This window comes from Notamacropus eugenii, chromosome 2 (genome assembly GCF_028372415.1).
Source record: "Notamacropus eugenii isolate mMacEug1 chromosome 2, mMacEug1.pri_v2, whole genome shotgun sequence".
NCBI lineage: Eukaryota > Metazoa > Chordata > Mammalia > Diprotodontia > Macropodidae > Notamacropus > Notamacropus eugenii.
Window position 1 is genome coordinate 51,670,678 of NC_092873.1, and position 25,601 is coordinate 51,696,278.

General features: G+C 46.9%; 1 protein-coding gene across 1 annotated transcript; it reads right to left on the reverse strand.

Annotated features, from left to right (window-relative positions):
* Positions 1 to 1,325: 1,325 nt before the first annotated feature.
* PRKRIP1 (PRKR interacting protein 1) lies at positions 1,326 to 24,040 on the reverse strand. Its single transcript, XM_072640306.1, has 6 exons — positions 23,810 to 24,040; positions 23,281 to 23,359; positions 22,519 to 22,619; positions 19,967 to 20,052; positions 17,949 to 18,016; positions 1,326 to 2,086 (listed from the first exon to the last, which is right to left on the reverse strand). The coding sequence occupies exons 1-6, from the start codon at positions 23,933 to 23,935 to the stop codon at positions 1,992 to 1,994; spliced, it is 555 nt and encodes a 184-aa protein (XP_072496407.1). The 5' UTR covers positions 23,936 to 24,040; the 3' UTR covers positions 1,326 to 1,991.
* Between the last annotated feature and the right edge of the window lie 1,561 nt (positions 24,041 to 25,601).

A 25,601-nucleotide genomic window follows, 5' to 3' on the forward strand; every position in this document is an offset into this window, starting at 1 on the left:
AGGTCAAGTCCTGCTTTGGTGCAGGCAGGCAGTAATCCCAGCTTGACCACACCCAGACACACCCCTAGCCTCTGGCTGACATTGTTCTGACTACTCCTGAGTCAGAACTTTCCCGAGGATCAGCACTAAGCACCTTACATGGCAACTCCTCAAGATGCTGCCAAGTCTGATTTAAAAAACCTTATTTGACCCTCCTTCGATGGCAAAGAATCCTTTAGTAACACATTTTCCCTTTTCACAATAGGGGCCAGGGTGCTTCTCACTTTCTGTCTGTGTAGGAGCATCAAGGACCATCTTTTCCTATGTAAAGCAGCAAAGGGGCCCTGAATGTCACTGAGTATATAGCACAATGCCTGGCATACATGAGGCACATGATACATGCTTGTTGATTGAGTGATGCTGGACTGGAGTCTCTTAGGGGCCACTAACAAAGCTCAGGTCAGTAAAGGCTGCAGCACATGCAGGAAAAAACAAGTTTTGGGTCATTTTGGTGTGGTTTTCAAAGGGAACTATTGGTTGAGTAGCAGGAGAACGTCAGACCAAAGAGTGGACAGTGACAAGAGAAAGATGAGTTTCCCAACTCTCGAGGGGGATGTTTTGCAAACCAGTGTAGTCAGTTCTGCTTCTGTTTCTTGGGAGAAGAGCAAAGCAGCCCCAGTGACCCAGTGACAGCATGACAGCCCCCCCCCACCCCATCCCACCAAAAGATAAGTACGTGCCCCCTAACAGTCATTCTCTTAAGGAAGGAGAACCCTTTTCTCCCACAGGTGGTTCCCTCCCAACCCAGTAAGAGAATGTTTTCTTCCAGCTCAGTTTGTAGATGGAGCCTTTGGCCTGACCCTCTGGCTTGAGTTTTCTCTGTCCTGCTCCCTCCCTCTAGTCTTGACCCACTTTCTGGGTACTTTGCTCTTGGGGCTCCAGCCTCAAAAAAAGGCCCCACATCAGTCCTGGCTGAAGTTGCTGGGTCCCTGGCACTTTCCTTACCTGCTGAGACACAGTGTATCTTTTTCAAAGGCGACTATCACACTGCTCCAGATTCTCAGATGAATCTCCCCATCCCCACTACTACATGGCTCTTTTCCCACTGGAAATCATTTTTCCAAAAGCCCCCACAGCCCCATTCCCCATCCCCCAAGTCAGTCTGTTTGGATTACACACACACACACACACACACACACACACACACACACACTTCCTACCCACCCGTAATCATTTAGCTGTGCCCTATTTTCATATCCTCAATTAGGGATTCACAATTCACACTTGGATTATTAATGGCTATCATAGCTGGGCTTGTTTCCAATTAAAATGAAAAATATTTGCAATTTAAGGAAAAAACCATTTTAATACCCAAACCTCCTATACAGCATGTCTGTCAATCCCTATAATTGTCAGAGCAACTCATCAGTTCCCAATGATGTGGGCGAACTGTGGTGGGCATAGGTGGAGTGGGAGAAAACAGGATCCTCTGCCTGAAAGTCATCTTCCCCATCTATCAGCTGAAAGAGGTGCAGGCCAAAGCAGCTTGTGTCACGGCGCTCCGGAAGCTGCCCATTTACTGGCCTTTCTAGGCATGGTGTGGGTGCACATCACCCTGAGAACAGACTGCTTTTGTCTTCATCTGGTTATTATGACCAAACAGAAGCCCAGACTTTCTGCTCTTTACCAAATGAAAACTTCTACTGGAGAAATTGACCTCCAAGCCCCATCGTTGTTAAGATAGCTGAAAACGTTCCTTCGTAGCTAGACGTCATTGAACACCATTCCATGTCATTATCTTTATGTCAGTGAGGACCGTGCCCCACGTTTGGAAGCAACCCTTGGTTTAGTAACAAACATAGGTCCAGTCCGTGCTCGGTCAGACTGCAGGGCCAGGCCATGACCAATTTGGCTTTAGGAGGATGTGACACTCAGTCCTTTGTACCCAGGGCTGCTCCAGATCTCAAAGCCAGTGACCCACACATCTGCCCATTGCTACTGCTGCCACATCATTATCTCCCCAAAACAAAGCTGGGCTGGTCCTCTTCCTCCTCCTCCTCCTCATCTTCACTGCCACTGGATGGATGCTCTGGAGAATGGTCAGAGCCTGTCAACAGGACAGAATAATGCTGTCAGCATATCAGTGCTAGGATGGCATCTCAAATAAAAATAAAGGGGTACAAGTTCAAGTTCATAAGTTCATGTCAATGACCAGGCAAAACCAGGAGGCTACAGAAGGCAGAAGGCCTAGCCTATGCAATCTGACCTTGACAAAGTGTCTTTTACAGGCAGGGCACCTGGCCTGGTGCTTGGGACACAAGAGTCAAGTAAAGAACAAGCCCCACTCAAAGGCTACATGATGTATGGCAAAGGAAGCCTTACCAGGTATGCAAGTGCACAGGGCCTGGCAGAGCAGGCCTTTAATCAACGTTTGCTGACTGACTGACTGAAAAGAGAGATCCAGGTCACCTATGATGTGAACAGAAAGGGCTCCCTCCCATATGAGAAGGTGGGTGGTGGATGCCTGGCAAGACCTCGTGGAGGTCATGTCAAGCTGAGCAGGGCTTTGAGAAGAGGGCCTTCAAATGATGGCAATCTGGGAGTGGGGAGAACAGGAGGGATACAGTGGAAATTCACTGAGGCACGATCACAAAATTGCTATAAAATACAATGCCCCCACTTCTGCAAGAAGCCAAAAGAACAGAGAGTCCTGAGAGCTGCTCTTTACATCTGAAAGGCCTAATTAAGGATGCCCCAGAACCTGCCCCCTCCAGTTTGGGGATCCCTTAGCATCTGGCCTGTTGGAAGCCTTTGGAGCTCTCCAGATGCTCTGATTAAGCAGGAGAACACTCTATCTGCCTGCCATTGCCTCTTCATTGGAGACAAACCTGGGGAAAACAATACTTTTTATAAAATGGAAAGTAATAAGTCTGAAGGGAAAAGAAATGAAGAAAACAAGGTTGCCCAAAGCTCAGGATACAAAGGGACAAAAGCAGACACACCACAGAGTATGTAACTTAACCCTATCTTCCTTCTTTCTTGGTTGTTTTCCTCTTTTTTCCACTATCTGCCCAAAGGGAAGGGCTACCCACTCTTGTTACACCCCTTCCCCCCTCTAGAGAAGTGAGCTTGTTCCAATGTACTAGAACACATTCCAGTGTACTAGAATACACAATCTAGCACCCATTTGGGGCAGAATTCGGATTTTCAAACTAAATTTAATCAAGAGTCAGAGAAAGTTAGAAGGGGCCTTGAGATCATCTCGCCAGCCCATCCCTAAACAGGCACCTTTCCTGGAGGCTCTTAACAAATGGTTCTGTAGCCTCAGATTGAAGGGGAGTTTGCTCATCACCTCCCAAGAGAGTCTCAGATTATTAGTGTCCAAATCTCAAACTCACATCTGATCTCTTCCCTCTATGGCTTCTATTTCTACTTTTTTGGTCAAAGACATCTTCTGTACAATGACTTTTCACATCATTCCTGGAACACAGCTCTCATGGTCCCCCAGAGCCTTCTCTTCTCTACACTGGTGTCTGTATGGTGCACTCCCAGCTGACCACTCTTCTCTGGAATTTAGTCTTGGACAGTGGAGCCAGTGTGGTGCAATGGAAATAGTATCAGGACACTAGAGTCTGAGTGCCACTGGCCTTACTGAACTGAATGCATGACCAGGCACAAGCGTGTGATGCAAAACGGAAAACAGACCAGGCCCGCAAAGGAATTTGTTTGGCTTGACTGGGCGTATTTGTGGTAAAGGCTTTGTTTTTCTTTTCTCCCCCAAAAGGGGGGTGAAGGGGAGAGTTGGGAAGGAGACAAGATGCTTGTTAAAATTGTAGGATTGGAGGACGTGATCACTGGGGTGTTGGAACCTAAGATCTTGGGTCTGTTGGAGTTTCCTGGTTTCCAGAGGAGCATGAAGCAGTTTTCAGACGTGACATCTTTTAAATCAGGTCACGCTGCCTTTAGAAATGCTGCTCCCACCCACGCAGGGCACCAAGCTGATTTTCAGCGATCTTAGGAAACATAATTTAAAACCAGCCCTGGGTCATTTCTTACTGGCTTGATAACATTTAAGATTAAGTATAACTGATGCATGAAATGCCAGCTCTTCAAACTGCCCTTATCAGGCACCAAACTGAACTGCAAATAGGCCACATTGGCCTCCTATTCTCAATCCCAGACTCCTGGGCAGGGGCCGAACGTGGAGAGAGGCGGGAGGAGCACCAGCAGACAAATGTGTGGCACTGAACTTTTCACCCTTTTTGTCTTCACCCCTAGCAAGAGGTCAGTGAACCAAAAGCACAGCTTTTACTCTCTTCCTCTATCTTCAAAGAAAATAGCCCATGTCAATGACCTCAGAGAAAGAAATAAACCTCCCAGTGTACAACCCTGCTCCAAATGAGGCAAATATTTTCTAGATAATCATTCTATATGTCACCCAGCCTCCCTGGATGAGGACAGGGAAGTGCACATGACCAGGTGGCCTCATCCTGCCAGCCAAGGGCAGGCACTTGTCAACGGGCACTGACAGCAACCACAGCTACTCCAGCAGAGTAATTAACTGAAGGATTTCAAAATGAGGGGAGACTGAGGGGTCTTCATAGTAGAGCCCACCTTCACAGGGTGCTAGCTTCAGGGAGATGGGAGATGGGAGAAGTCAACAGACTGGGGTTAGCAGTTTATACCATTTAAAGAGGCTTGGAAAATGGAGGCATTTTCCTTTGAATGAGCCTTCAAACTTAAGCAGATACCTGGGTCACAAATCATGTCCACAGCTTGGACAGAAGCCACACAAAAGAATTTGTCATTGAGATTCCTTTATCTGTCCCAAAATTAGCGAAAGGGAGCAAGCCCAGGGAATTGGGGGAAGGAGGTATAATGGATGCTCCACTTTAGCTTTGGCAGATGGTGAAAATCAGGAAATCCCCCCAGCTCCCTGTTTCCTGCTGCTGAAAATCTAATCCCCTGAGGAAGCATTCAAGAAGGAGGATATCATGTGATGGCCAGACAGTGGCTTATATATGTGCTGGAGGCAAGAAGAACATGAAGGGAGAGATGGAGTGATGGAGAAGAGACAGCAGCACTTCACTGTCCTCCTGCTTCTGTTTTCTCCACTCAGGAGAATTCCTGAACTAGGAAGGACAGAAGAAAGATGGCTAATGGGAGGTGAAACCCAAGAAAAGTGAGGTTTTGTGAGGAGAGCCTCCCCCACCCCCAGCAGGAGCAAACAGCATCCCCCGACACTGGAAGATCAACTTTCCAACAAGCCTGCTAACTCTTCATCAGGCCATAACAAACGAATTCTTTCAACGAATCCTCCAATCTTATGGATTCAAGTACCCTTCACTGGCCTGGCTGTCCTGCTCTGCACGTGCCAGTTTGTCAATGTCTATCTTAAATGATGGTGCTGATAAAGTCTGGGACCATCCTCTCTGGTGCTGTGCTATGTATCATCAATGACTTGCATGAATGCAGAGATGGCATTTGGTTATAGAATTTAAGGGTTGGAAGAGACCTCGGTGGCCTCCTAGTCCAAGCCATACCCAAAAGGAACACCTGCTACAACGTACCTGATCACCTGAGACAATCTCTTCCATCGCTGGACAAGTGGAACCGTTTGCAAGTTTCTCAAACCTAAACTAACCTCTGCCATTTTCACCCCCTGCCCTTCTTCCATCTGGGTGCCCCAACGCAAATTGAATGCCTCTTGACATGACAGGTATCACAGCCCCAGAGCCTCTGATCTACATTGTGAACTCAGGATATCCTACCTGGATCCTCTACACTAAGTCAAATTACAACCCAAACAGAGCTGAGCAGGATAGTTAATGGGGCAACAGAGTTCTGATCCACACAGACCTTGAAGGACTAAAATAATGGGCATGTCCTCTCCCATGATGCAAATTATAAACCATGTGCTCTTTAGACTTTACACCTTCCTCCCTCCTGACAGCACAAGGATCCCTGAGCACAAGGGCTATCTGGCCATCCAATGCAGCCACATGGCCAGTCCAGCTTCTTTACTGATCATACAGTTTACTGATAACATTCTTTACTCCAACTAATGAATGGAATGAATGAACAAGTAAGCATTGATTAAGCACCTACTAGGTGCCAGGTACTACATAACTTTTACTTAATGGTAGTAATACTGCCCTGCTTACAGGGTTGGCGTGAGAGCCAAAGGATAAAATGTATGTCAAGGATAAGCAATTAAAATGATGATGTAGCAGAAGCATGCACAGAGGCAGTGAGGCGGGGTGGGCAGAGTTGGCCTCTGTGGGTGCCCAGCACAAGAATGGCACTGGCAGAGGAGGTTACTCACGGGGAGCTCCCTCTGACTACAACAGTTCAAATCCAGCTTAAAAACAATGCACAATAATGTATTTCACAGCCTTAGTAAGTAAACGTTAATGAACAAAATGGAAGTTTTCTCTGATAACCAAAGCTCTGACACTGTCTCAAGGGCCTGATTTTGCACCGAATCACCATTCTCCACATAGAGGACGCAGAAACTAGAATGGATGGTGACTCCCAGGCATTCTGGCCACCCTCCCCACCTTGGCACTCCCTTCTTTCTCAAACTGCTGATGAGAGTATATTTTCTTAGGTTTCTTGCCCCTTTGATTTAAAGTAAAGAAGAGAATTCCAGAATTCTAACCCTAACCCTGAAAGTCGGCTGATCCACGGCTGAGGGCGCCTCAGAGGCATGCTGCCTCACTGGGGCTGAATGCGGGCAGCTCGGATCTTCTTGTCCCGGGCCATTTGTGACAAAGACCTTCCATAAAGCCTCCATAAAAGATCTCCTGAAAATGCTGGGGCCATTCCTATGGATTTGTTTTTGTGTTTTAAAAACATGTCATGTCTACACTGAATTTACTGAATGCCTCTTCAGGGGGACAGAAACCATATAGAGGGAACAAATGCAAATTTAACACCCAGAGCCCCAGTTCTCCACTGGATCAGGGGTCAAAGGATATGAATAAAAACCTCAAAAGAAAGACTACATTTTAATGATATGAAAGACTGCTCCAAATCACTACTAAGAGAAATGCAAATTGAAATAACACTGAAGCTTCACCAAATACCTAAATGGCAAAGGTAGAGAATAATTAACATTACGGGAGTTGTAGAAAGTTGTAGAAAGACAATCATGTTTCCATTCTGGAAAGCAATCTGGAATTAAACTAAGAAAAAAACGTCCATGCTTTATGACCTAGAGATCCCACTGCTAGGCATATGGCCCAAGGGGGTCAAAGATCAAAAGATCTCAAGCACTTCCAAATATTCATAGCGACACTTCTCGCAGTAGCAAATTACTGGAAATAAAGCCCATGTCCGTCTATTGAGGAATTAGCTGAACAAAGCCAGGGCTCAGGAAAGTGATGGAATATTACTGGGCCACTAAAAACACGAACACAAATACAAGAAGGCATGGAAAGGCTTCAATGACTTGACGCACAACAAAGAAAACAGCATGCACACTGACTAAAACAATGGAGGCAGGTACAACAATAGTGACCACAAAATCAAAACTGGACATTGTGTAACGCTGATAACTAAGCTTGGTCCCAAAAGGAAATCCAAGGTGGTCAGGGCTGACGCATGTGGGAGGAGAGCCTGTGGACTAGCAGGCCTGGATGATGTGATGGTTTATTTTCCTGAACTCTCTTTTTTATTGTTTGCTACAAGATTCTCTGAATGGGAGAAAGGGAAGAAAATGGATAAAGAAAATTAGGTAATAATAAAACGTAAAACAATTTTCAAAAAAAGATTTTAAGAAGAAGAGAAGGAAAGTGAAAAGAGGGGAGGGGGAAGGGATTAAACATTTTATATAGCACTTACTAAGTGCCAGACACTGTGCTAAGCACTTTAAAATTACATTTGATCCTCAGAAAAACCCTGGGAGGGTGGTACTATTACTATCCCCATTTTACAGATGAGCAAACTGAGGCAAACAGGGTGAAGTGCCCAGGGTCACACAGCTAGTAAGTGTTTGGGGTCACATTGGAACTTCAGTCTTTCTGACTCCACGCCCTGGGCTCTGTCCACTGCACCTCCAGCTGCTGATTTCATAAGCCCTTCCTAACAAAACTGCTATGAGAATCATCTCCACATAAATCAGGAGCGTCCTTGAGTCTAGCTTACAGGCAGAGCCACATCCTGACCATCACTACTGTGAAAGATACAGAGAACTTATGTGCTTATGGTTTGTGAACTACAAAAAAAGCATTTGGTTTGGCAGAGCAACACATCTCCTCCTCCTCCAACATGGCACCTTCCAAACACATGATACAATCACCAAGATCCCTCGAAGTCAGCAGCAAAGATCACTCTGAATGATCCCAGAGGATGTCCAGTGCAGAGCTGCGACAGTAGAGATTCTCTGTGCACAGTGAGGCCCTCAAAACATCCTGCTCCTAGAGTTGGAAATTGGTCAAGCTATTCTGGAAGGTGGTTTGGAACTAGGCTTTCCAAGTCAATCGACTGTACCCACTCTCTGACCCAATGTTAGGCTTATTCTCTCCCAGAGAGAACAAAGAGAGAGGAAAATGACCCACGAACACACAAACATTTATAGCAGCTCTTTTTGTGGTGGCAAAGAACTGGAACCTAAAGGGGTGTGTGTCTCTCAATTGGGGAATGAACAAATTATGGTGATGAAATACCATTGTGCTGAAAGAAATGACAAAGGGGATGGTTTCAAAGAAACCTGAGATTTGAATGAACTGCTGCAGAGTAAAGCGAGCCAAACCAGAACAAGGTATACAATAACGACATCATAAAGACTTAACTCTGACCAACAAGTGATGAGGGAGGCCACGATCTGGGGGGAGTTTGTATGAGAAGAACAGATTGTTAACTGGAAACATTTTTAAAAGATGTTTCTGCTCCTGGATGATATGGTATTGAGGCACAAAGCCCTGACACACTGAAGAACCTCCAAAATGATGTCCACCATCATTTAAAAGTTCGGCCTGAAAAACCCCACAGGAAAAAAACGAGAGGATGAAGAATGCCTATAATCTAGACTCTACCATGAACCTAGACAGAGCTGACCCTGTAGAGCTGGTCCAAGTGTACATACAGCTTGATCGAGATATTGCCCAAGGGCAAGGAACTTAGTCCAGAATTATACAGAAGAAGAGGCTGGATTACTTTGAGGGAAATCAGTGTTTTTAACCTCACTCACATCATCAGATCCAATACTTAGAGCTGGAAGGGACCCCACCCAAAGGCTGCCTAGTTCAATCATTTTACAGATGAGGAACTGAGGCCCTGAGAGGTTAAGATTCTTACCCAAGATCCCAGAGGTCATCCAGAGCAAAAGTGGGATGTGAATTCAGGTCATCTGACCCCAAATCCAGTAAGATATCAAGGTTTATCATGTTCATGTCAGTATCCTTACAGTGAGGTTATCTGGCCAAATTATGGGATACTAGTCCTGAAAGAATGATCAGACTAATATGGAAATGTTTCACATGATTGCACATACATAATCTGTATCAAAGTGCTCACCATCTTAAGGAAGGGGTGGTAAGGGAGGGAGGAAGATAATTTAGAACTCAAAAAAATTTTAAAACGAATGTTAAAAATTATCTTTACATGTAATTGAAAAAAACACTATTAAAAAGAAAAAAAGATTGATCAGAGAGGCTTACAGTGGATGTGAGAAGCCTGTAACATGTCGCCACCAAAGCACTGTGCAGAACCACCAGAGGGGATGTCCTTAGAGATATAGGACCAGAGAAGGTGGACCACAAAAGCCCAGGGTAACCAAGGGACAGTGTGCAGTGTCACATGGGGGTGGGGGTGGGTGATTATGTGCTGAGAATGAGTTAGATGTAAACAGTTACTGAACAACCTGAGTTATTTATATGGATGTTGAGGGTTAAGTGGCTAAATACAACATTTACCTTCAAAGGTGATTAGAGGTAGAGCCCCTCCAAGATGGGCAGGAGCCCACAGGCTGAGGCAGGAACAGGGCGCAGTCTGCACCAATGTGGCAAACACCAACACTGATAAGTTCATGGATGTGTCCAAGAATCATCTCTCACACTCATCACATGGACAGACCCACTGTCTTTCTGGTCACACATGTTCTCCCTGATAACACTTATCAAAATCTGTGTAGATTATGAGGCCAATGTCTTTTTTCTTCTTTTGAAATATTTTAAAGTGTTTCTATAATATTAGTGTCACTCCCACTGACTCTCCACAGGACCCTCCCTCATAACAGACAAATAGAGTCAAGCAAAACAAACCAAATCATTGGCCATGTCTGAAAAGGCAGCTGTCCAGTCTCTCTGGCATCACTGGAAGGCCTGCAGGGTCTGGAGCCATGCCCATTTCACACAACCTCTCCCACAGCCTGAAGCATCTGAGAATCTTCTCTTCCATGAGCAGTTTTTACAAAACACCATCCCGGACAGGCAGAAATACCTCTAATGAACCATCTCTCCCTATTTCACGTCTTGCTTGAGGCTGACAATCAAGCGTTTGCTGCACAGTCTCAGTACCTGCAGGCACACACAGACCAGCTCAGCAAGATCTCATGGAGACGAAAGAGCAGCAAAATCACTGGTAGTTACAGACATCCTCCCAGATGCTTTTTAAGAAATTATCTTAACCCTGTTCAAGCATTCCTTTGGAATCTTTCCCTCTTCTGGAATAGAAAAATGGATCCTCACAAAGCCTCGGAACCGCCTCACTCCCCACACACATTTCCTCCCAACGTGCTGGTCTCCCTAACTTCCCTTGTCCCAGTTCCATGCCGTCATATATGGAGGTGCTGGAGCCCAAATGAGGCTGGTTCTAGGGCAATCAATCATGAGAATGGATGGCTCAAGAAACCCAGTGGATCTGGTCTTTTGGGCATGTCTCAGTTTCCCTCTATTTCACCTATCAATGCATTTGGGATGAGCTGGTTTCTGGGCTCCTGCACCCAGCTTCCTACAGGTTCCCATTCCTCTCCACACCCTTCTGCCCCTCCATGAGACACTACTCATGCTCTCCCATCGCCCTCTTTTGGGATGTTTGGAAATGAGCTTGTATTCTACACAGAGGCCATGTTTTGTCTTGGCAAGGAAATCGAGCGTTTCCTGGCAAGTTGTTTCCGGTCCTTCTTGTGGCAATTATTTTACGTCCCTTATGTTTCTCTAACAAACAGTGATCTATCAGTCAGTCGTTGGACCAGCATGGAGCCTGAATGTAGTAGGCACTTAGTAAAGACCAAAGAGATGCACTAAGAAAGAAATAGGTGAGATCGGAGATACAGTAATCACAGACACACATTTTCTTTTCTTGATCCTTCTGGAAATGAACCCCACGTAAATACGGCGATTTCCAGGTGTGTGCATGTGCACCTGTGAACGTGCATGCCTTTGAGTGCGTGTGCAGGCACGTGTGGGTGAGATGTTTCTGAGCTCCATGGCCTGCACCCTCCAATGCCATTCTCAAAAAATGTGGCCGTGCCATAAAGGCACAACACTTCTGACTCATCTGCAGTCCTCCAGTCTCTCCCACCGCTCAGTGTGGACTCAGTTTTCTCAACGTCTGTTTGTAGGTTTGTTTAACTCTTTATTACTTTGTCTAGCGAGTACTGAAGAACATGCTGACTTCACTAAAAGGATGTCAAGCTCCACGTCCAAAGCCAACACGTCTCATTGCCATTGCCTCACACATAAGCCCAGGAGGCAATGACGCTCAGGTCAGACTCAAAGAGGCTGCACCATCTTTTGGAAAGTAAAATCCACCCTTCCTGCAAACAGTGAGTAATGCACCCAAATGCAGGCAAACACAGGCGGCCCTGTTCACAGTCACTCTGCCAGGTCATTTGGTTTAATCGTTTTTAAGGATACAGTGTGTAGGGAGGCATGCAAGGGGCTTGTTCAGAAGGGTTATGCCAAAACAGAATGTACCAAGAAAATAACTTTAAAGTTTAAAACTACAAAGGAAAAATGCATCTACTTCTAAAGAAAGAAGCGGGCAATAATTGGAATCAATTATTTTCTAGAACATAGAATTTGAGCTGGAAAGGTGGCTAAGTTCATTCCCTTTCATTTCACAGATGAGGAAACGGAGGCACCAAGGGCCTAAATGACCGGCCCAGTTAGGATCTGAGATGGGTTTTCAACTGGGGTTGTGTGCTGGGAGCAGATTCTGCCCCCCCCCCCCCCGCCCCTGCTCTTAGAGGGTATGACCAAGCCCTACTTAGCCCCGGATGTGATGGGTAGGACTTGGTACAAATGGGTTTTCTGGTTTCATTTATAGGAAGACAGTTGTTCATTTCCTCCAGTAGCATGTCATTCCCCGGCCAGCATCCAGGACTCCTCATGTAGCGCATCAGATGAAAGAACCACCTGCTCCTGCACAAAGAGAAGTGGCCTCCCAGGCCTGAGAGCCATCTGGTAGAATCTGTACCTGTTCCCTAGGCTGACATGGCTAAACGGTCGGGCATAAAGCAGCCACCCTGCTGTGGATGAGCTCAGCATCAGCTCCCAGAGCTGAGGCTTTGACCCTCTGAGGACCCAGAATCATCATCTGGCTTGTGATGAAGGGTCAGAGTAATACAATGATAGAGGGGAACACAGGAGGAAAAGGAGCCAGGAAAAGAAGTGGGCAGAGTGGCCTCATTTTAATCCCAATGAGCCCAGCCACAAGCACCTCTGGCTTCATGGCTGATGGGAAGGATGGGGGAGGGGTGTTTAGGAGCTGTCACCCCAAGGGGAAGTGGCTACACTGTTAACAAAGCCAAATGAAGGAAGGCCTTGGGAATTCAGAGGGTTATGAGACTGTAAACCGCTGGAGGACAGAGATGATCTATCACCTCCCAGCAGTTTATTCTATTAAATGGAATTGACAAGTATAACCCAATTATGGGAGAGGCAAAGGGGGAAGGGAAATGGATCCTTTCTGTTCCCTTTTCCTACTTGGAGAAAAAAACCAGGCTATGCTGCCAAGAGCTGGGTGCTGGCCCTCTGGCTCCCTGCTAACCCACGCCTCTGCTGGCACTCCAAGGTGCAGCCTCAGGGCCCACCAAGAGAAATCCCTGCAGAGAAGCCCACGGGGCCCCCAAGTGGCTCACATGCATGTGGCACACTGCAATCTCCTTGTGCTAACACAAAAATATGACATCTCAGCCACAGAGACTTGAGACGAAAGGACCTAGAACACAGAAAGAGACCAAAAGTGTGGGGGAAAGCCACAGCCCTTACTGACACCAAAGACACAATCCATCACTAATCATTCACCAATCTATTTGCATTCCCATCCACCAAACGTGTCTGAGCATAACTGATTTTTCACAAATGAAGTTCCACAGCTGATTGTATCTTTACAGTCGCATAACTAGTGGGACGGCACAAGAACACAAGGTCTCATCTGTTGGCTCTAAAAATGCCTTGGATTAGACAAAACAAAGCACCTTCCTAGAGCTCCTCCTCCAGCGAATGATACTCACCTCTGGAATTACACAAGACTCCTTGAAAGGTGTGATGAGAGCAAACCCTCTGGTTAATATAAGGAGAAGCATGAAACAAGGACAGCTGAGCTCTCTGACAGCATGTGCCACCAGCACGGAAGAGGGAGGCCGTAGAAACAGTTCTTGTGTGAGGATGGCACCATGCTGACTGCATCAGACTCCAAAATACCACAGAATTTCCTAAACAAGGTCCATGATCACTCAAAAGAGCTGGGTCTAACTATTTCTACTGGGCACAGATGAAAAGATGAACAACTGACTACATAAAAATAAAAAGGTTTTATACAAACAAACAAAACCAATGCATCTAAAATTAGAAGAAAAGTTGGAAACTGGGGGGAAGAGAGCAAGTCTCTCTGATAAAGACTTTCTCATTTCAAACTCAAATTTTAAAATAAGAACCATGCCCAATTGGTAAATGGCAAAAGAATACGAATATAGTTTTCAGGGGAAGAAACTCAAGCTATCAGCAGTCACATGAAAAAATACTTTAACTTTATGGTACTCCTCACACTCATGAGGTTGGCAAAGTTGACCAAAAAAAGGAAAATGGCAAATGTTAAAAGAAAATGAGCAGATGCCTGTACTGCCTGTACTGCCAAGCTATGAAGTAGTCCAACCAATCCGAAAGTAATTTGACACTATGGCCCGAACGCTAGGAAACTGTGCAGACCCTCTGATCCAATGATACTATGACTTGATCCGTACTTGAGAGATCAAAGAAAGAGCATAAAGACCCATAGGTAGAAGAGGATTTCTAGCAGCTCTTTTTGTGGAAGCAAAGAATTGGAAACAGAGGGGATGCTGGGCCATCACAAGCTGTGGTATATGATGGTGATGGAATACTGCTGGGCTGTAAGAAATGATGAAGGGAATGGCTTTAGGGAAACCTAGGAAGAACTCAGGAACTAGTATGAAGTGAGGTAAGCAGAACAAACACTTCTGAAAGACGTAGGAACTGTGACTGACACTGACCAGTGTGAGAGGACTGGCAGCTGCCCACTTCTTGACAGAGAAATGAAGGACTCAGAGGATACACTGAAGTGTGTTGTGTGTGTGCGTGTGCATGTGCGTGCTTTTTACATGGCCAAGTGGGATTTTGTTTTGTCGCTTTCTCAAAGAGTAGAGAAGGGCCAAGTGGGAGGGAAAGAACTGAGAACTGCCAGTAAACTTTTTTAAACAGCGAAGTGGACAGATTCCCTCTTGTGCCCTCTGGGGTGTGCGGGTGGTACCCAGCAGCCCGCAGGAATGCTCAGTCACCACATGTGCTAGGCCACAGCCACACAACACCTCCAGTCCCTTAAGCTTCCTCCGAAGTTGGAACACCTGCATTCTTCCGATAAGACTCTGGCTGCTGGTGTCGGAGCCTCAGAGCCTCTGAAAAATGCAACCTGAGGATCCCCCAAAGGGAGAAGCCCATGGCGGGAGTGAGTAGGCTGCAACACAGCGAGAAAGGGATGAGACTGACTAAGTGGTGAGGGAGACATCACCAGAGGAGCAGAAGAAGGGCCAGGGACAGAGGGGGAGCACAGGACAACCAGGGCAGCACCTGTGAGCTGCACAGGATCAGGAGAACCAGAGGAAGGCATGAGAACAGCAGGGTGGGGGTGCTGCGGTCTGCCTCACTGACCCCCTGGAGGGAGGGAGGCTGCACGGGATGATTGTTATGGCACCTACTGGCTCTGTGTTCACCTTCGGATGCAGAGGTTCCATCTCTCCAAATAGGTGAGAGACTTTGTAAGGGCATGGACTACACCTAGGCCTCTCCATGTACCCCCCAAGCACAAAGACCATCAAGAAAACTGAAACTCTAGGGAAGAGAGAAAATAGTAAGAAAAGATAGGCTCAAATCTCCATAAGCAACACATTACAGTGTACTGAAGGACCTCGAAAATGAGACCATCACAGAACCACTCTCTGTGAATTCACAGGGATCCATTAAAGTTTCAGAAAACTACAGATAGTTAAATGTTCTGGCTTTCAAAAGAGGGGAAAGAGGTAGAAACTATACACCTGTAAACGTGAACAGATATGAAATTCTAGAATGGAATATTAAATGATAAGTATTTAGAAATGTGATCAATTAAGGGACAAGAAAAAACAAAAAAACCAAAACCATTGATTTGCAAGCGCTCAAGTATAACTAATCCAATTTCTCTTAAAACCAAGGCCACTAGACCAGGAGATGAGAAGAATCAAACAGAAATGGAATCGTGCCCTCAGCACGCATGGCAGGCTCGCCAGTACTATGATGAAGTCTCATCATGGTGGCGCAGAGGTGACCTCTGGCCTTCTTGAAGGCTATGCCAGCGGGCACACTGTGGGGAGTTGTGGCAGGTTCTACTGCCAATCCCTCTAGCTGGAAAGGCTTTGAGGCTAGCTCTGTGAAGAGATGTGGCTTATTTTCCAAAAAAAATTTTACATGGCCGTTAGTCTTTTGCATCCCTGTTCTCTGATGATGGTCGCAGTTGGAGGAAAGGGAACTAAGAATCACAGCTCCTGGACATTCACCAAACTTGACTGTTGGTTCTCTAACTGTAGAATGCTTGCCCAAAGACAGATAAATTCATACACTACTGCTGTAGGAGCTGACTCCTCTCAATCTGGGCATTCTTGCCATCAACAAAACCAAAGATGGAAGTCACAATTAAATGAAAGGCTGGATTCTATGCCAAAAAGTTATAAGTAGTATTTCAGGGGACATTTGCTCATTATACATTGCAGTACTAATGGAATAATTGCACTAACATTGGCTGCTAAGGACAAAGTGTTAAATTTTAAATGCTATCGCAAACTTAGTGGTTGCTGATTGGTTGTTTTTCAGTTATGTCTGACTCTTCATGATCCCATTTGGAGTTTTCTTGGCAGAGATACTGGAGGAGTTTGCCACTGCCTTCTCCAGCTCATTTTACAGATGAGGAAACTGAGGCAAACAGAGTTAAGTGACTTGCCCAGGGCCACACAACTAGTAAGCATCTGAGGCTAGATTTGAACTCAGGAAGATGAGTCCAGGCCTGGCACTCTAACTTCTGCACTACCTAGCTGCCCAGAAAATTTAGTAAGAACCTCCAAATCAAATCAGATATGCTCTGATACTTGGTGACTTAAATAAGCAGGTAGAACATGGGAAAGCGTAATTCAAGAGAAAGAAATATGGGAGGCCAAATATCTGTAGATCATACAGAAGCACGGATATCTCATGCAAATAGAATATAACCCTAAGTTATTTACATAAGCTGCTGATGAATTTTTAAATTGGGAAGAGGACAACAGAAATGACATTAACACTGATTAAAATTTCATCCAGAAATTATGCCAATGTAAATGAACCATTCTAAAAGGTCCAAAAGAACCAAGCAAACTCCTTAGTCAGCAAACACCAACTTGCCTGCTGGGTAACACTATAAAATGATCTGTAAAAATCTTCTGTGGACGCACAATGAACAATTATGAGCAGCCAACTCTCATGAAGTAGTAGCAGGCAAAGTGGAGTCTGACATTTCAAAAGCCTCAATACAGCAGCAGGTTCAAGGTTTTTACAAAAAATGCAACAGGCACTTATAAACCATAAAATCCAATTAAAAACTACTTTAAGAATTAAACTTTAAAAGCACTCAATCCAAAACTAAAAAGAATATAAATGCAATTTCCCCTTCCCAGTTACCAGATCAGGAACATGGGGAGCAGTCTTCAAGGTGCCAGAGTTCTACACCAAGTTCAGCCTTTTCCCTCCTCCAGGTTAATCCACTCATAGTCCCAGAGGTCACAGAAGTATAAAGGGGTTAGAGCAGCTGGGGCAGCTGGTTCTCACACTGTGCCCCTGCTTCAGCCCAGCTAGTATCAGTCACGACACCCACACCCCAGTAAAGTCACTCCGGAGGCTTTCAAGTGTGAAAACTGACAGAGGAATACCAACAGAAGAAAAAGAGGACAGACTTGAGTTGTTTTCTCTACCAAGGCTAGTAGAACATTCCACTTAGACCCTCCATCACAATTCTTGACATGATGCTGGAGGAAAAGGAAATGGAACCACGGAGAATGAGAATGAGCTGGAGAAGCAGCTGGGTCGGATCCAGGGTATGCGGTGGAGGTCAGTGTGAGGACACTCAGGGACCAAAGCACAAGACACTGAAGAGACATTCCAACCCCACAAAATGTTATGAGGGCCTCACATACATCTTGCAAATGAGCTGGAGGAGGAAATGGCAAACTACTCCAGTCAACATCTTTGCCAAGAAAACCCCAAAGAGGTCACAGAGAGTCAGACGTAACTGAAAAACACTTCAACGACAAAGATGAAAGTATCACAACTACCGATCCAAGAACTAGAGCCTACTCAGGAGAGAAAAAGACAGGAACTAATCCCCTATAAAAAGAGCCACCCGGGCCTTGGGCCAGACACCCCAGACAACACTGTCTCTAGAAGGCGTGTGTGGAGGTCTACCCACCAGAAGCGGCCCTCACCACCCATGACACCCCCACCTACCTTCCTTCGGCTTCTGCTGCTCCTGCTTAGCCTTCTTAGCCAATAACTTCTTCTCTTTCAACTTCTGACTGGAAAGGAAAAGAGAAACCTTCTGGGGGGGTCACTGGTGCCTGGCTTTCAGAAAGTGGGATCTTGCGTCTACACTCTTTCCATGTGGAACCTCAGAACATCATATGTGGAAACTAGATCACACACACACACCCTCCACCCCCGCAGAGTGAGCAGCCTCAGGGGCCCTGGCCTGGCTTCACCTGCACAACCACAGGCAGTCAGGGCCCTAAGGCCTCCAGTTTCCTTCTCTTTGATAATTACGTAAGAGCCAGAGGTGAAATCTGAGGTCCCTGAGGTATTTTTAAGAATCAAGAGTCTTTTGGCTCTGAAACATTTAGAATTTGCCTATTACTGACTACAGCGTGCATTTTAAAAACATAACAATGAAAACAGTACAAAATTAAGCACACACATTTAGGGAGTGAGTGCATGGACGGACAACTCATTCCAAATACCCTTTCCCAAATTAATAAAGGTACAGAACAAGTGGGGGCTTTGCCCACATCTGCAGGCTCAGAGGTTTGGGGACATGAAATGACCATGACAATGGCTTTTGATTTCTGTGTACCCAGCACTCACTACATGCCTGACACACAGTAAGTACTTTATAACAGTGAATAAGAGCTGATGTTTACAGCAGCCAATCAACATTTATTAAGCACCTACTGTGTGCCAGACACTGTACTTTCTGCTGGGAATACACAAAGAGGCCAAAGACAGTCCTGTCCTCAAGGGACTTCAATCCAACGAGGGAGAGACAATATGCAAGATCTATGCAGGGTAAGTAGGAAATAATTAGCAGAAAAGGCCCTAGAATGAAGAGGACTAGGGAAGGCTTCCAGTAGAAGGTGGGAGTTTAGTTGGAACTTAAAGGAAGCTGGAGAGGGCAGTAGTAGTCAGAGCAGGTTTGGGAAACAGAAAAAATGTCTGGACTCCAGAGATGGAGGGTCTTGTTTGTGGAACAGCCAGGAAGCTGGTGTCACTGGATCCAAGGGAACATGTTAGGGACTAAGATGTAAGAAGACTGGAATGGCAGAAGGGGGTTAGCTTATGAGGGGCTTTGAAAGTCAAGCACAGGATTTCGTATTCCATCCTGGAGGCCATAGAGAGTCATGGTGGGTTACTGAGGGGGCGCCTACATGGTTGAATAGAGGTTGGACTGGAGAGGGGAGACAGTGGAGGCAGTAGGGCCTGTGCTTTATCATTACAAAGCATTTGACATTCATTTTTCCATTTGATCCTCATAACAACTCTGAGAAGGAAGTGCTTAAATACTCTCATTTGACATTCACCATTCTATTTGATCCTCAAAATAACTATAAGAAGGAAATAACTAAGTACTCTCCTCATTTAACAGATAAGGAAACTGAGGCTCCAAGAAAGGAGTCACTTAGCAGACCTGGCACTCTCATCAGCAATCCTTCCCCAGCTCCCAACAGCCCTCAGACTGAGAAACACCCCAAGGAGGACAGAGTTTAGAGACATTTTGGGGAAGGAAGTTAGCTCATTTTCATACTAGAAAACTGCTACATATATTAAGAATTTTTATACAGCTTACAATTTAATATTTTAGAGGAGAAAATAATCTCTCCAGCATTAAGATTTTTCTCTAGGAATCCCATTCACATGAAATGGAATACTGGGAGTTCCATGGAAAAGTTCAGAAAATGCTAAACCAGAATACCTGGCTTCTTTCTAACTCCAAAACCAGGATTTGGTCTGGATTCCACTATCTCCCAAGATCTTCCAGTTGTGACACTGAGATACCTCTGGTCCCTTCTGTAGGCTAAGGTCTCATTTTTAATTACAAAGAAGGATGCCTCCATTCCCTGAAGATGGGCCCTCCACAATTACTGCAGGTGTGACCTTAGACCAGTCACTTCCCCTTTGAGTGGCCTCCAGGAGCCACCTCAACAATGCTCTGGTTCCCAGCCCCAAAGCCCACAGTCTGATGGGAAGTCTCTTACCGTTTTTTCCGACGTTTAGCAGTTTGCTCCTCTGCCGTCATCTTGTTCCTCTGCAGTCTCTCCTGGAACTCGGCATCCATTTTTTGCTGCAAAAAAATGACACTTTAGAAGCATTCTCCTCTGGCAGAATTGTAGAGTCTCTTGTAGAGACAGCAGCAGGGCATGCTGTGGTGAGGCCTCCTTCACTGCTGCCCTGGGAGCTAAGTGATTATCACCCCATTTTACAGTTTCAGTAACTGAGGCTTAGGGAGGGAGAGAGATTTGCCCACAGTCAGAAAACAAGTACAGATTGCAATCAGGATGCAGACTGAGGTGTTCTAACTCCAGGAGTGGGGCTGCCCGACTCTAACATCATGCCTTTGCAAAAGGCATCTGCTAAAGTAACTGGGGTAGATAGAGGGGACACGCATACGAAAGGTAGCTTTGTGGGCCAAGGTCTTTTCTCAAGGTGAACTAATTCTTTCAAGTCACCAGAACTCTACTTGGCAGACTATGATTTCCTGATTGCAAGGTAAATGGACTAGAGCACCGGACTCAGGAAGACCTGAGTTCAAATCCTGCCTCAGACTCTTCTGGTGCGTCACTCTGCCTCTATTTAGTAATCTGTATAAGAAGGGAATAATAATAGCCCCTACTGCACAGGGTGGTTCTGGGAACCAAATGAGGTAACAAGTGAGTGCTATGTAAAACACTAGCTATTATTAACAAAGGTGTAAGAAAAAATGCAAAGAAAAAAGTGAACCAGAGGAACCACGGGCAAGTCCCCAAGCTGTTTCTGTCTCTAGGCTGGCTCAGGTGACCAGGAGGATGGAACTGGCTTGGATTCCATTTTAGAAAAAAGTGCAGCAATCACCTTGTCCAGGTGATGCTGGCTGAGAATCTCTGACCCAAAGGCCAGTAGATGGGGGAAGGCTGAGGGTGAAGGCAAAAGGAATGTTGCCCATGACGTGCAGTGGTGTGCATGTACCCAGACATCCCTGGTGGAGCCCAAAGGAGGTGGACCGGTCCGAGACTGATATCACAGGTGACTGATTGTTTCAGCATTACATACATGATGTCCCTTCACCCACTGCAGTGCCGGCCAGCCTATGGCCTCTGTCTGCCTCTGTACTGGCCCCTGGCCTTGGAAGACTCCCTCCTGACTGCTGCCACCTCTGGTTTCCTTGTAGGTTCAGCTCAAAGGTCACCTTCTACAGGAAGTTTTTCCTAATGGCCCCCACTGCTAGCACCCCCCTCCCCCAAATCACTATCATCTCCCTAAATGTACCTCTTGCATCCCCAAATAGAAGTGAGTGCCTGGAGCACAAGGCCTGCCCAGCATCTGCCTCTGTCTCCCCAGCTCAAAGGCAGAGTAACAAACCTACAGCAGGTATTTCATAGGTGTTTGCTTGAGGGTGGCAATGCCATCCACAAATACGTAAAAGACTCAATACATTGAACTGTCTTCCATAAAGGACTGAGTGAAAGTCCCAGAGAATTTCCCAGGATGGAGAGGAATGGAGTAGGAGGAATACTGGATAGCCACCTATGCATTGACTCCAACCCTAGCTCTAGTTAAGGAATCATCAATAAAGAGGCCCAGGGTCTCTCCACCTGGAACAGTCACCACACGGAAGACCTGCTCACCCTGGGATCTCTCTCTGGGTCGCCCCACTTCTCCCACTGGTGAAGATCCCCACGGAGACCCCGTTTTGTGGACAGCTTGCCTTCATTCCTCTCCATGACCAATTTCTGACTTTCTACACTTCAAAACCATGGCTCTACTCAATGTATGGATTCATATTAACTTGGTTATGAGCAATTATTGGCATCCCTGATGCCCAGCACAGGGCCTGGCCCACAGTAATCATGAAATAAAGGCTTTTCATTCATTCATTAAAAAGAAATGCTTCCACTGATCTCTCCTCCCCCTCAGTTTCTGGAGCCTCCCAGCCCTGGAAACGCACTTTCCCACTGGTGACCCTGACCAGTGTTGGGCAGGCCCAGGCCAGATTGCCTCCATCCCCCTCCTGCCCCTTCATCAGCTCTTCCCCTCTGGAACATAAGACCCTTAAGGGCAGACACTGTCGCTCTTTTTGCTTGTCTGGGCCTCTCCAGTGCTTAGCATGCCCCTCCCAGGCACAGGGTAAGGGCTGAATAAATCCTCATTTCCTTCCTAAGGAGGACAGTGTTATGCAGAGCCTGTTTCTTTCCACTGCTAGTTCCAGTTAAGTTCCCTCACTCATGTCTCCCTTCAACATAACATCTCCTGTGCCTCCCACGGGCAGGTCACACCAAATCCTGCTCCTAATTATGCTCCCTAGGGCCAAGCAAACAAGTTCTTTCTTAGGACAGCCCCTCAGATACTGGCAAGAGGCATGACCTCCCCCATCCTCAGCCAAGCTCTAGCTTCAACAGCTGGTCAGTGTCTCTCCTAAAATGTGAAGCCCTGAATGGCACATGCAATTGCATCTGAGACCCCCTGGCCTCCTAGTGATAGATTCTGGTCCAAATGCAGCACACCAAGCCCCCTGGTACCAAACAGATGAGCCTCACAGGGAGACTTGACTAACCTTCTCAGCCATGGCGTCCATGAAGTCCTGTCTCTGATATTCCCTGCGCCGGAGATGCCTGTAGACGTGAAATTCCCCACTGCCAGCACCGGCGCTTGAGCCTACGGCAAGATGGAAACATTCAGGCAAACTGCTGAAACCAAGCTATCAAGGCTGTCCAGAACTAAAGCAATTCACACACTGGGAAGAAGATGGGAGAGATGTAGAAGAGTATTTCAGTTAAAAAGTGAGGAAGACCAGAATGAGAGTGATGGGCAGAGGAAGGAAAAAACTCAAGAGATGTGGGCAACTGGCTGGCTATGGGGGATGAAGGAGAGAAAGAGAGCAGAAAGACACTGGAAGACTGGAAGCAACTGGAAGCAACCACCAATATAAATTATCCACTGGTACTGATTGATAGCAATGAAAGCAATGGCCTTGGGGAGGAAAGACTGGGCTGGAATCCTGGCTAAGACACTCACTGGTGGCATGACTCTGAGCGGGTTATCTCTCTGAACCTCAAACCAAGAAAGCTTGGGAGATCAGCTGGCCCAACTCCCATATTTTGGGGAGAAAAAAGCAAAGGCGGAGGATAATTATGTCTCCACTATCTACATCATGAGATTATCTGGAAGGTCAAGGTGCAGTTGGGGGCCACAGGCCTCCCCACCCTGGGTTCCAGCTGCCATGCCAATGCCTCCAGTAGAAGGAGGAGACCCGTTTATCACATGCAGACTCCGAGGTCCTCTCTTATACACACACACACACACACAAACTCCTTACCCATAACGTCTCTGACAAATTCGGGAGGAGGTCTCGGGGCCCATTCGTTGATTTTCTCTGGAATAGGAACAGTTTTGTCCTGCAAGGTTAAAACACGAGCCCGGATGAGACGTTTGGCCGGAACTTTTAAAAATAGAAACGCCCTTTACCGCTCCGTGGCTCTGCTCCCCGGAGTCCAGGACCCCCTCCTCACGCCCTGCCCTCCCTCTCGCCCCTCGGTCGGTTACCCAGGACTGTGAGCCCCGCCTTGGCCCCCTCCCGCCTCCGTGAAGCCCGGACTGCGCTCCCGGAGGCTCGCGGACGTGAAAGGGAAAAGGCCGGGGCTCGGAGATCGGGTCACCCCGGGCCGCTCCCGGGCTTGGCCCCCGGACGGTGGAGACAACCCGGGGGTCGCCCCGCCTCCGCCGAGGTCTGGCCTAGTCCTAGGACTATTAAGGAGAAGCGGCCCCAGCCCGCCGGCCTCCCCGGGACTCAGTTTCCCCACTCTGTCCGGACGGACGAGCCAGGTCCCCGGCTCCCCTCCCCTCACCGGGTTCTTCATGAGCCGCTCCAGCTTGAGCCGCTGCTCCTCCGCCGCGTTCTTGGGGATGACGAGCGGCTGCGGCTCCTTCTTGGGCCGCGGCGCCCGCACAGACGACGAAGTCGAGCTCGCCATGGCGCGACCCGTCCACTTCCGCCCTGGGAGCCCGCGCGGAGCGAACACGTCATCGGCGCGACGACGCTTTTCCTTCCGTACGTGCCCCCGACGCGTTCACGTGTCCTAGCAACCGGGAAGGCCCGCTCTCAGGCCCTGATTGGGCAAGGCAGAGTAGGCGGGGCCTGAATCGTCCAATCAGACTGCCTATTACACAACCCTCCCCCTCCAGCCTCTGTGGTTGGCGGGTTGATCTCCCTGCCCCGAGCTCTAGCGGAGCCTAGGATGAGACTAGGGAACCAGAACCCCAGAAAATCAGGCCACCTGGCCTGCTGGAGGATCCGCAACTTTTCTTTGAAAAAAAAATTAAGGAAAATCGCCAGGTGGCGCAGTTCATTGAGTGTTAGATCTGGAGTCTGACAGCCCGGAGTTCAAATCCAGCCTCACACACTCCTAGCTGGGACCATGGGCAAATCACTTAGGTCAGTCAGTAAACATTATAGGAAAAAGACGATTGGTTAGGTGCCTACTATGTGCCAAGCCAAGCGCAGAGAATACAGAGAGAGAGGCAGAAGACGGCTTGTTAAGCGCCTACTACGTGCCAAACCAAGCGCAGAGAATACAGAGAGAGGCAGAGGACGGCTTGTTAAGCGCCTACTACGTGCCAAACCAAGCGCAGAGAATACAGAGAGAGGCAGAAGACGGCTTGTTAAGCACCTACTATGTGCCAAGCCAAGCGCAGAGAATACAGAGAGAGAGGCAGAAGACGGCTTGTTAAGCGCCTACTACGTGCCAAACCAAGCGCAGAGAATACAGAGAGAGGCAGAAGACGGCTTGTTAAGCGCCTACTACGTGCCAAACCAAGCCCAGAGAATACAGAGAGAGAGGCAGAGGACGGCTTGTTAAGCGCCTATTATGTACCAAGCTAAGCGCAGAGACTACAGAGACAGAAGACAATCCCTGCCCTCATGCAGAGGAACGTAAAAGGAAGCAGGGGTCTGGGGACAGAGGTTAGACAAGAAAGGAAGAGGTTCTGGGAGAAGCCCTCCACCATCCCATCAGAGGGAGGCAAGTCCAGTTACCATCAGTACAAAGGGGATGGTTACACCGCCTGCCTCCCAGGGCTGTTGTGAGGGTATCGAGATAATATCTGTAAAGCGGTATATAAATACTGCTCATCGTAAATCTCGTATTCCCAGCTCCTGATGCAGTACTTGACACAGACTAGCTGCTTAAATAGATTCTTGTGGAATCTTGTACCTGGGAAAAGAATTGAGAAATGTACCTTCCTCGGGCAATGTTGCATCCATCATCAGACAACATAGATGTTCTGGACTTTTTTTTTTTAATCTTCTTCTTTTAATAACTTTGTTACATGGGAAATTGTTACAATGGGGATTGGGAAAGGAGAGAGACAGATCTGGAAATTAAAAGGATGTAAAAAATAAAAGATCTCTGTAGCCTGGGCTGGCTACACATTAGTAGTGCCTTTCCCTAGACTGACTGACTCCCTCCAGCTTGCTTGTATATTGGCAAGTCTGAGGGGCTTTCCTAGATTGGGGGTTGGTGTTGGGGGCAACCATGCTGTTACAACTCCTCCTTTAAGTCCTAGACATAATTGATTTGTGTGAGAAGATACATATCTTTATTCAAAGTTCTAGCCCTGAGCCACCACCAGTGTGTTTCC